The sequence below is a fragment of the Limulus polyphemus genome, unplaced genomic scaffold, assembly GCF_000517525.1.
Source record: "Limulus polyphemus unplaced genomic scaffold, Limulus_polyphemus-2.1.2 Scaffold580, whole genome shotgun sequence".
In the NCBI taxonomy this organism is placed as follows: domain Eukaryota; kingdom Metazoa; phylum Arthropoda; class Merostomata; order Xiphosura; family Limulidae; genus Limulus; species Limulus polyphemus.
The window spans coordinates 80,443-93,130 of NW_013666190.1; the positions used below are offsets into that span (position 1 = coordinate 80,443).

Consider the following 12,688-nt stretch of genomic DNA (forward strand, 5'->3'; position numbering starts at 1 on the left):
AAATCAAAACTGACAAACATCTTTTAGGCATTAAGATAAATCAAATTATCAACTGTTTTTTATGAACTAGAGATAAATCAAAATGGACGGTTGTATTCTGGACAATGCAGATAAATCAAAACTGACAAACATCTTTTAGGCATTAAGATAAATCAAATTATCAACTGTTTTTTTATGAACTAGAGATAAATCAAAACGGACGGTTGTATTCTGGACAATGCAGATAAATCAAAACTGACAAATATCTTTTAGGCATTAAGATAAATCAAATTATCAACTGTTTTTTATGAACTACAGATGAATAATAGCGGACAGTTGTATTCTAGGCACTTCAAATAAATAAAAATTTGCAAACGTCTTCTAATCACTAAAGATAAACCAAATTAACAACTGTATTGTAGGCACTACTGATCAATGGTTAACTGATTAACACCTGTTTTCTAGGCATTACAGATGAATAAAAACTGAAACCTGTCCTCTAGCCAATAAAGATATGTAACTGAAACCTGTCCTTATCTTTATTGGCTAGAGGACAGGTTTCAGTTACATATCTTTATTGGCTAGTAAAAACTGAAAAGTATATTTTAAAGACTACTGGTGGATCAAAATTGACAACTATTTTTTAGGCACTATAGCTATACTAAGTTAAGGATCATTTTACCAACATATCTCTTACTTCATGACTCCGATGGTAACGTTAAGGTTAAATAAACATACATAACTAGGTTTTCTTATCCCTTTTTTCCACCTAGGAAGCTGAACCTAAGATAAAAGACGAAGAAAATTGTCGACTATTAAAAGAAAGCACAGAATAAGCTCCTACACTACTATATGATGAGCCAATAATCACACGTGTTTAATGACGTCACTTCACCATCGGTTCACTTAATAAGCAATACATATTTAACACAAATACATTGAGTGACCTTTGTTTGCCTGTTTTTTTTTTTATTGAAAAAACTTATCTTAAATCCTGTCCACTGTATCACACTAAACTGATTTTACTTTCGTCAGCGTCGAAAAACTTTTAGGATTTTTTAGTTTTTATCAAAGTTGCGGCATCAAGACACATGTACACTGGAAAGTTGTGATGCACTCACATCTGAAGAAATCAGACGGTTCGAACTCTTCTTATACAATGTTTTACTTGCATATACAACGTTTCGCATAGTTTTATAACCTACACTTGTGTTTTGTGTGAGAAAAATAAAATTATTTTTATTTTTTGGCCAAGCTGTGATCATAATAAAGTATATTGTATATTTGTTTATCTTATAGCAAGTAAGTCCTAAACACCTTGGAGCCGGGCGTGGCCTAGTGGTTAGTGTGTGCCGGGCATTGGATCGAAAGGTCTAAGGTTCTAGTCCGTTATATGCCACTGAACTCCGCAATTTCAAAAGTGGGTTTAAGGTTCTAGTCCGTTATATGCCACTGAACTCCGCAATTTCAAAAGTGACAGTCAGTCTTGCTTTTCGATTCAATAGCCCTTGAGGCGACGAATGTTACTAGCTGGCTGCCTTCTGTTTATTTAGTAATTCAAAGCTAGGGGCAGATGAGCATCAAAGCCCTTGAGGCGACGAATGTTACTAGCTGGCTGCCTTCTGTTTATTTAGTAATTCAAAGCTAGGGGCAGATGAGCATCAAAGCCCTTGAGGCGACGAATGTTACTAGCTGGCTGCCTTCTGTTTATTAAGTAATTCAAAGCTAGGGGCAGATGAGCATCAAAGCCCTTGAGGCGACGAATGTTAACTAGCTGGCTGCCCTCTGTTTATTTAGTAATTCAAAGCTAGGGGCAGATGAGCATCAAAGCCCTTATTAGTCTCCGCCCTGGGGGCTCAGCTTACGTGCCCCTACGTTGCTGTTTAGCTTGACAATTACAATTTCCTAAAAAAACACTGAAGATCAAATTTTGTATAAAATTCATAACATAAATTTTCTTATATATGTGAATGTATAATTATTCGCAATAACCTAAAATGTATGTTTATAATGTGTTGAATAGTCCTGGGTATAAAAATAACCATTTCAAAAAGAGTCTCGACTTTCTAGTTTTAGCCACTTATCTTATCTTTGAGTTTGTAACAGCTCGTTCACACGGTTAATAGCAGGGCTCGACACGTTGAAGAATCTATTTAAAACTCTATGGGGTTTTTTCATTTTCTTTGTGCTAGAAGATTTAGTTAAGTGACTTCCCCGTAGGCTCATTTTTACTGTTATACATAATTGTACTACTTAAGGTGTGTTATTCGTTTACGTTAGTAAGTAAAATACTTTTGCTAATAAAAACACGTATTTCAATGTATGCTTTCTAAAAAATGTCTCTTGTCCGTTTTTTGATCATGGTCTATCCACGTAAACTATAAAAACTTCACTGAATCGTGAATTCGTTTGTGACTCCAGCTGGTGTAAAAACTAGAATTTCCTACTGATTTAAAAACATCAAATATTTGACTTTTTTACCAAAATGTTGTCTATCTTCCTCTGGTAACATTATAATAGAGAGGAGTTTTGAGGAGAAATTCATTTTATCACGAGTTTAATCCTCAACAATACATATGTTTGCCCATCAATACTTTGTGAATGTTGTATCTGTTGCAATAGCCCCCCAGTGGCACAGCGGTATGTCTGCAGACTTACAACGCTAGAAACCGGGTTTCGATGCCCGTGGTGGGCAGAGCACAGATAGCCCTTGTGTAGCTTTGCGCATAATTAACAACAAACAAACAAACTGTTGCAATAATACACGAATTAACTTAACTTTATTTTTTTGTGAAATTATACAATGCTTTCCGCTAAAACCATCTAGCAAGCTAAGATTAAAATAAATGCTAGATAACTTTCTAATTATTTACTCTAATAAAGTCAAATGTTGACAAAATACATTACGAAACCTCATTTAAATATCCACATAAATCAAAATACTTCTCAACAAGTCACAAATTTGTCATTTTGACTCTTTTAACACATGAATAATTACAGTAATCAATAATAACTACAGAGTAATATAATAAGAGAGTTGTTTTTATGTCATTACTCAAATATTTCACAATGTAACGGTAAATAGTTTATGTTATTCATAAAACTATTCACACAGTAAACTAGCAATAAAGACATATATTACTAATGACAAGTGTTTTTGTTGCATAGATATGTTTATAGAAATGTACAAAAATATATTGTTATAAAAATGTTTTACACAGAACAATATTCAAAAATCTAATGTTCGTTAATAAAAAACTACATGTAAAAAACAACTTGCAATTGTTTAGCGATATAGCAGCCTGTCAACAGTTAGTAATAATACGCCTTTTTTTCCAATGTAAATGGTATAGAATATCCATCATATTACAAAGCTATAACTACAAGTAACGTCACATTAAACACACGCTCAATAAACCAGTAAAAATAATATTAATTAATTGCGTTTTGTCGTTTTTGTGTTTTTAATTAATCAATTGCGTTTTTAAATCTCAAGTATAAGAGACCCCAAAACCAATAATGTTTCAAACGTAATATATGACACTCGCTTAGCGAAGTGAAATACGAAACCAAAATCACATTGATTAAAAACAAACAAAAACAACAATAGATGGTTTAGATAATAAATATAATTACTGACATATAAGTTCTTTATAATTTTATTAGTCCTCTGTGGGTCAGCGGGAATTCTGAGGGCTTGTAACACTAAATATCGAGTTTCGATACCCACAGTTGGTGGAATACAGATAGCTTATTGTGTATCTTTGTGCTTAACAAAAAACAAAATAATTTAATTATAAACTTGAGCTGCTAAATCTATTAATACGAACGCTACAGAGAAGCGTAGATAGATGTAATTAGTTTTTACAGTATTTGTGCTGTTGTTATTCAAATATTATCATCAAAATTAGACTTTGGTCGTTTAGAGCTAATCAAGCTTCCAGAATAACAGCTGACTCTAACTGAAAGATTTAACAGCGAAGCTCAAGAAACTTCTGCCTACCATTCGAGGAATCATTTTGATCTATTAATAAGGACACTGCTTCTTCTGATTCTTTGTCCAAGGCAGACTATTCATAAGTGGACAGCTGACCAAAGTCCGAGTCTTATACACATATTTTTACATCAGTGCGCAGTAAGTAACTTAAAGTGCGCCTGGTTTCAAATGATGGACCCTGTAAAGAAAGTAGAAGGACCAAGTGACACAGAGGGTATAAGCGTATTATTTTTAGTCTCCTATCAGAAGGGATTGGATCAGATAATAGGCATTGGACGTACGCCAGAACTGTGAAAAAAGGATGGGAACAAGATAAATTTATCCTGAAACAGGTGCCCAGGCAGACGTTCTCCATTTCTTTTTGAAAATATTCCCGACTGTATGAATTGTGAAATAAAACGTAATATTTGGTATGGGCGTTGGCTTCTATCTTCTTGGTTGAGCTATTATTTACCACGCATAGGTCAGAATCAAAACGTTTCCAGCTCTTGTGCATTGAGGTAGCTGATGTTGCAAAACTTGCAGTCGTGTAAACACATTTTTTTTTTTATTTGAATTGCTTCACTTAACATGTGATACTTGGAGAAAACGTTGAAGATTAAAAAAGGAGAAGAAGAAGAAGAAGAAGAAAAGTGAACAAAGAAAAGAATCGTGTCAGACTGAAAGAGTTATAATGAACTGACAATGGGAACTTCGGAGATAAACAAACGCCCACTGAAGTGAGAGCGTATTACTTTAATGAAAACCAGCAGCCAGAGGTAAAACGGATGAAACTAGCCTAATAACAATATTCTGAATAAAGCACGCTTATGTGTATGATGCCTTTAATCGCCACAAGTAACTTACGTTCATAGAGTTAGACAATACTTATTATTATTGTAGTGCCTAAATGCAAAACATTTATGAATAGCTAAATATTTAGGCAAATGTAACAGAATGTGAACAACGTAATTTTTCGGATAAATGTTGGACAAAAATGAACAATGAAAATAATATTGATTACTCAAGTAATTCCCGACGACAGTGAGAAGTCTTACGTGTAAGTTTTAAAATTTCTTGGTGTTTAATAACTTACTTCGTTTTCTTGTTCTTGGGAAACTTATTCTTAAATCTACACTGTCGTAAACAAAAATAATCCCTGCAGGAGACAGCTTTATACAACTCACGTACTTTTCCTCTTCCTCACAAGGAGTTGATTTTGTTTGCTTCACTTAACCTTCTGTAGGAGCGCAATTTGGAAAGAAGGGGAAATTCGTCGATTTCATTTCTTTATTAACGTTGTTTTTCTTTGCACTTTCTAGCAAAATATTTTTTCTTTTTATCGTGGCTCTTCCAGTTTCTATGGGCCGTTCGTGGCCAAATAGTAAGCGTGCCAGGCTATGGATCGTCAGATCTAAGAGTCGCGCCGTGATGTCGCTGAACACGCTCAGTGCTTTCGGCTGTGGGAGCGTTATAAGCGTCACAATCAATCACGCTATTATGTGTTAACGAATTGTTGATAAATATCTTAAAAAATAATTGTACTGTTAAAAAAAAAACCTTAATCATATTAAAAACTTTAAGTATAATCTTTTTGATGACTTATTACTTTTGATTAATAAATTCTATTCTTATACTTCTTACAATTAACAAATATTTCTCGAAGGTATTTAACGAAAATATTGTTTTCTTTTTTTTGCAAGTATAAGATGCTTTTCTGGAAAAAGTATAATATTCTATTTCTATAACCATTCTTTACAATTTGATATCTGATCTTTAGAAAAAGCTAAATAACCATTCTTTAACCGTGGAGTCACTGGTCTGGCCGTTTAGCCCATGTGTCGCTTAAGATTATGTTCAGGTTTCCGCCTCTTGCCTCAGTGGTAAGTTTGAGGGCTTATAACACTAAGAATCGGGTTTCGATACCCGCTATTGGCAGAGCACAAATCACCCATTGTATAACTGTTTGCTTAACAAACGTACTGTTGGGGTTAAGCATACCGAAAACTATCAGTTCTCGACCAGTACAGATGGTCAGATATATTCAATTTTTAAATTCTGTAAGAAATATCGCAGTATTGTACACCAACACCTGGAAGCTTTGACGTAATGGCGAGTACAAAATATTGATACAATCTAAATTATGCACAAACGCCAAACAGACACATAGACGTACGGAATTTATTTAATTTTATATATTTTAAAGTTTTCGGTGCTGACTGAAGGATAGAGACCATTTTCAATGAAGACAACAAACAACTTCAGATAAATGTTTTTTTTTTATTCTACCCGATATTTCGGCTTACGCCTCTTTTTAAGTGTCTATGAACGTCACAGGTTACAAAAAAACTAATTTTGAATTATAGTAACCGAAAAGATTATAAAGAACATACCCTGTGTAGCCTATCACATAGATATTAAAATTCTGTTAAGGAATTCGTACATTTCATTATGTAACAAGCTGAGATACACATGAGATTTACTAACTAAAACACATAACATAGATAAATTTGTAAGAAAGTCAGTGATATAATCAAATCTGTTTTTCTTTAACACTTTTATTGTTTCCTAAATACAGTTCTTGATTATTTTATAAACAAATCCATTAGGGTTTTTTCTTTGAAATGCAAACTCAGAAACTGTGCCACATCTGGGTTTTTAATCTAGGATGTTACAGATATTAAAAACATGATTAGATCTAGGACTGCTCTGCGAAATGAGGGAGAAATGGCCACGTTTAAATTTTCTTACATAACTTAATCTAAACAAATATTCAAACAAATTAGTGGTTACGAGAACAAACAAGCAAAATAACTTAAACATTCTCATTTTTATAGGTTAAATATTACTAATCATTATATAATAACTAATACAGATACAAACTTAATGATCTAAGTTGGATTCCCACCCACTCAAAAGACTCCACTTTTAGTGAGTCACATTGTATATATATGTAATCAGAAAGTTCAGAATTGACAAATGTATCTCATGATAATATCTGATGCTGAAGCTGAATTGAATTTTAGGTTAATTTGCAAGAAAATGTTTGCAAAGGCACTAATCAACGAGAGTAATACTTCTAACGCTTAACTGACGCAGAAATAAAACAGAAACTGTTATTAAATATACGAGATGTCTCGCAACAGCATCAAGGTAATTTAGATACTGATGAGTCAAATCTATAATTTGGCATATCATATTTAAGTTACTGAGACATTCTATTGAATTTGAATCAGTTATTAGTTCAGCAAACACTGAAATTGAACAACTAGAAAAGGTACTGAATAGTGTTTTAGATTAATTACATTTCAATATAAGAATATAACAATTTTTGAAATTCGTGAGTGTAGTGGATTATTAAAACAAAGTTCCTGTTTTAGGACGTTTGAGAAAGATGCAAGAGAAGAGAATTTTCGAATTATATAAGGTTGTCTCCATTTGATATTAGTTGTAACTTACTATATAACAGTCATGGTAGTTTCACAATGAGAAACACAAAACAGAGATTTGAATATTGATTCATTTACTATATTTAGTTTTTAACAGTGTTTATTAAACCACACAAAAAATGAGTTGGAGCGATTTTTTGTTTCATTTTGTGTCTAGATGTTTAACAAATGATCTTAATCCCCTGGGTTTATAATTATAGTTTGACATATACTGAAATATATATATTTATAAAAACAACAACAATTAGTAATGAGAACTGTACAGCCAATCACATAGATCTTAAAATTACGTTAAGGAATCCGTACATTCCATTATGTCGACAGAGAATAACCGTGTTTCATTATCTCCACCACAGAGGCAATATTTTCACCCCTGTGCGTGTGTGTTTGTCAGCAAGCTTTCTTGAAAACGGCTGAATGGATTTGGACGAAAGTTGGTATACCTTTGGACTATGACCTAACTTATAATTGATTAGTTTTTGGAGGATCTAGGTCACAACGAGGTCACGAAAATTCAAAAAATCCATATCTGTTAACATGTGGACACAATATACAATGTTTGCTCTAAAACTCAGTCAAAATTGATCGGATTTTGATGAAACTTGGTGGACATATGTAGAATATTATTCTTTAATGTTCTGCCAAAAAAAGGTCCGTGTCCGTTGATAATGGAGTGCCCGTCTAGTTTCTCTAGTTATTGCTTTGCCTTCTCCAGCTTTATATTGATATAAATAAATTCTTATTACGTAACAAATAAAGTGTGACACTGTTCCACATAAACTAAATTTTTATTGAAAAACTCCGTTTCCTTAACAAGAACTTAAGTCGAAAATTTAAGCGACTCGAATAATCTAAGTTTTATGTAATTAGAATCATCGAATGATATTTTGTCTGTTATTTAGTATAAGCTAAGTTGTAGATTTCGTTAATTGGTTAATTGTTGAGTTAACTGTTCTTCAAAGAGCTTGAACATGTAGAATGGGTGGCAGTTAAGGTCTGAACTACAAATGAATAAGAAGCTTTATAATTTGTTTTCTGACCACTAAAAGGATCTTACTTAAGCAACACTCTTCCGCTCTTTTAAAACTTTGATCTGTTCAGTGTCCTTTTTTTTCGATTCCATGTCCTTCTCGTTAATTACACCAGCTTGACATAAAAACAATTTGATGAATGATTTGAAGAGGCTTAAAACTTTACTATCTTTTATCTGATATAATGTAAGTAAATCTAATTATTTCTACGTAGAGAGAATGGATGGAAAGAAAAACGAAACACTTCGTTAAAGGAACAATTAACAGGTGCACGTCATCCATCAACCTTCTTTCGAAGTCTCTTAGATAGCCTTAAAGAAATAATATATGAAACTGAAGAATTCCAGAGATGGCTTGTTCTTATATCCACACACTCTAGACTTTTTAGAATAACATTGCATATATTTTACATATTGATCCGTATATATATATATATATATATGTAGCGAGATAGAGTGATCATTATGCATGCTCATTCATACGTGTGGTTAGACAAACATGTTAGCTGTAGGATAAACTAACGTTGATCATTTGCCTGCACATTATATATATATTTACATTTATTCAGCTTATCACATCTATTCTATATATATATATATATATATATACAGGTCAATACGTTGTAGGAACAAACAGACGGTGTTAGTAAGAAGGTTATTACAGATAGACTGCAACGTTTTCATGACAACCAACACGTATATAGACGGCCCCTTATACGCTTTACTTGATGGGTCAATGAAATCAATGTACAGGAGTGGCTTTGTCATCAAATATTAACAGAAGCTCACAGCTAAGTAGACATGGTTCTGTACCACTCATGAAACTCAGTATTGGAAATTTTAGTATCGCTTGTATTTTGTAGAATATCAGATGGACTTCCGTTTTATTTATACCTATAAACCGATTGTTTTTATTTTTATTTTGGGTCATTACAAGAATTTAAGATTTTGAGTTTTTCTTTTCTTTTTAATTAAAATCAATTAAAATGTAATGATCAATTATATTCTTACTCTTTTTGTTTTGCTCTGAGGCATTATAACACCAATAATAATAATAATATAATGCCAATAATACGTCTGAGTAATTATAACACAATAATATTAATATAATACCAATAATACGTCTGAGGCACTATAACACAAATAATAATATTATAACATTAATAATGTGTCTGAGGCATTATAACACCAATAATAATACTATAACATTAATAATGAGTCTGAGGCATTATAACACCAATAATAAATCTGAGGCATTGTATCACCAATAATAATAATATAACATCTATAATAAGTCTGAGGCATTATAACACCAATAATAATACTATAACATCAATAATGAGTCTGAGGCATTATAACACCAATTATACTAATATAACACCAATAATAAGCCAGATTAAACGTTGTATTATTTTAACCAAAATACACCTTTGTAGCCTTAACCTATGGTATAGGCACCTGGTTTACTGTGTTTATTGTAGTAATTAAATCATTCAATAAAATAAATACAAATAATATGAAGTGAGAATATCCTTTCCACTTATGAAACAGATACCTTAAGATAATGTACATAAGCCATTGAATTATTATCACTGAACAAGAACTACCAAACGTTTACGTTTAGTCTGAATATTTATGAAGGTACTATACTAAGCACTTTAATTTAAAGATGGCAGTACAGTGATACTAAAATCAACTGTCGCGGGAAAAAATCGTATTAAAAAGAACTGTTTTCATGATCACGCTTATAAACTAAAAGAAGTGGGTATGATTTTTTTACCCTATTACAGAATTGAAAAACTCACAGGACACTTAGAACTGTTTATTATGTGACGTCTTGATCTTGAATTCGGTTCTGAGTCAAAAGGGAGCAACATTAACAACAGTTTTTAACAACAGCTAAGTTGTTTCGAAAGGTTCTTTTCATAGAAAATTCGAGAAGGAAAGAAGAGTGAGTTATCTTATTTACAAAACATCAGATTGAACAAAACTGTTTTAAACAAAAAAAAACACAAAAAAAAACAAAGCTACTTGAGGGCTACCTGTGCTAGCCGTTCCTAATTTTGAAGTGATAAACTAGAGGGAAAGCAGCTAGTCAACACCGCCCACCACCAAACGAAAAAGTTGGATTGACTGTCACATTATAACGCCCCCACGTTTGAAAGAGCGAGCATGTTCGGTGAGGGGATTCAATCCCGCGACCCGCACATTGTGACTTGAGTCACCCAACTACCAGGTCATGCCAAGATGTTTTTCCTAAGAATCTACAATATACGAATGTTGTACTCTAATTGATATCATTAGTTTGCACAGAGGGTCTTTAAAGTAAGTTCATAATATGTTAAAAAAATTCGAGTTTAGGTTGTTGTTTTTTTATGCTCTTAACCTCTTACATGTATTCTTTATTCCAAGCTGTTTCAAACTAGGAATATCTTTTATATTGAGATTTCCGCCGGACGTATTCCTAAGATGAACAAAATGAATGATCCTAATGATCATTCATTGAATATTGTAAAGACCTGGGTAGTAGGAGAGTGATCGCTTTGGATCGTGTTTAATTAAATACAAGGGTTTCATTTTGACGAGAATAGCTAGTTAAATTCCATATAAAACAAAACATACACCTAAATCTCGTTCAAACCCGTATTTGTAATAACGTAAATATCATGCGAATATTTTTTATGAGCCTCAACTCCATAAAACACGCAACTATAAGTTAACTTATATTTTGCAAAACCAGGGTTCCGTAAAATATTATCCTAGACCATTTCATATACACATATCATGCGGAACTCCAGCTCTGTAAGATACATGGACCATGAATTTTCTAGAAACTTATTTTCATTTAATACAAAGACTATTACATATGCATATATTTTCCATAAAATCATTTGACACATAATACAGTGATAAAATATTTAATAATACTTTTACATGTTTCTGCATGAAATACTAGTTGAAACTGCGCCCCCTTGAGCTTTATTTTCAATATGTTTTTTTTTTTTTCACGAATTAACCTTGTACCTTGTACCTATGCTAGTTAGAATAGGACTTGAAATCTCTATAGTTGACAGTTTTATTGGCCCTTACTTTAGCATTCCAAGCAGATTTCGAAACCTAAGTCTCCGTTTCAGTTTTATAAAGAACAAATTTAGGGTAAAATCAATACTTGCCCTGTTTTCTTCCACATGCATAACATACGTAACAAGTAGCTTGGCTCAGTGCCAATATTAGTGCGATGTTCTTACGTGACAAGATGTAAACTATTCTCTTTGCATCAAATCAAACCGAACTATATCATTGATGTTTGAAACATATAACAAAATAGGAAAAATTAAATTAATTTCGATATTACTAAATTAATCGTGTTCCAATTATATGTTTATCATAAAAGTTTCATACTTCAATATGTGTTCGGGTTTAGTCATGGAAGAGTTGTTATGGTGGTTCTAGGAACGGGTTCATTTTAGGTTTCTTCATGGGCGGCGGAACCGGGAGAAGCATTGTGGGCACGTTCTCCCAATTTTGACCCAATATCAAAGTGCTCCTCTGAATGGGGAATACACACTTGTGTAATAGTATGGTAGAAAATAGCTGTTTCTGTTTTGAATTCAGTGATCACGGTTAACATAACAAACAAATAAAGCGCCCCCTGTGGCACAGCGGTATGTCTGCGGACTTACAACGCTAAAAATCGGGTTTCGATACCTGTAGTGGGCAGAGCACAGATAACCCATTGTGCAGCTTTGTACTTAATTCAAAACAACAACAACGACGACATGTCTGGCTCTTGCCACCGTCTTTTTATCATATCATCTTATATTATTATTTCTATTGTGATTATTCAAATTAAGTATTGCCTGTGTATTAGCGTTAAGTTGAGTGTTTTCTTTGTGTCTCGACACTCAGTGTTCCTTGGATTCATCAATTGTTACAGGGTTAGACTGATTACGGGGATTAGTATTCGCCATCACAAAGGACAAAAGCAAACTGAATAGCAAAACCAGGTTACTTGAAGTAATAATCGATAGTTCACGTATACGATGTTTAGGATGTCTTGGAATATGGAATGTTTTAATAGTTTCATTATACGTCTAAATCATTATATTGACCATAGTTATAATATATATATATGACTAAAACATTCCATATTCATAGTTTCATTATACGTCTAAATCATTATATTGACCATAGTTATAATATATATATGACTAAAACATTCGATATTCGCAGTTTCATTATACGTCTAAGACC

General features: G+C 32.7%; 1 protein-coding gene across 1 annotated transcript in view; it reads right to left on the reverse strand.

Moving 5' to 3' along the window:
* Nucleotides 1-1,815: 1,815 nt before the first annotated feature.
* The window catches only part of LOC106459236 (synaptosomal-associated protein 25-like), an 80,661-nt gene continuing 69,788 nt past the window's right edge, over nucleotides 1,816-12,688 (reverse strand). The window contains exon 7 of the mRNA XM_022385684.1: nucleotides 1,816-1,884. Coding sequence (XP_022241392.1) covers nucleotides 1,816-1,884 — 69 coding nt within the window. The remainder of the gene's footprint in view (nucleotides 1,885-12,688) is intronic.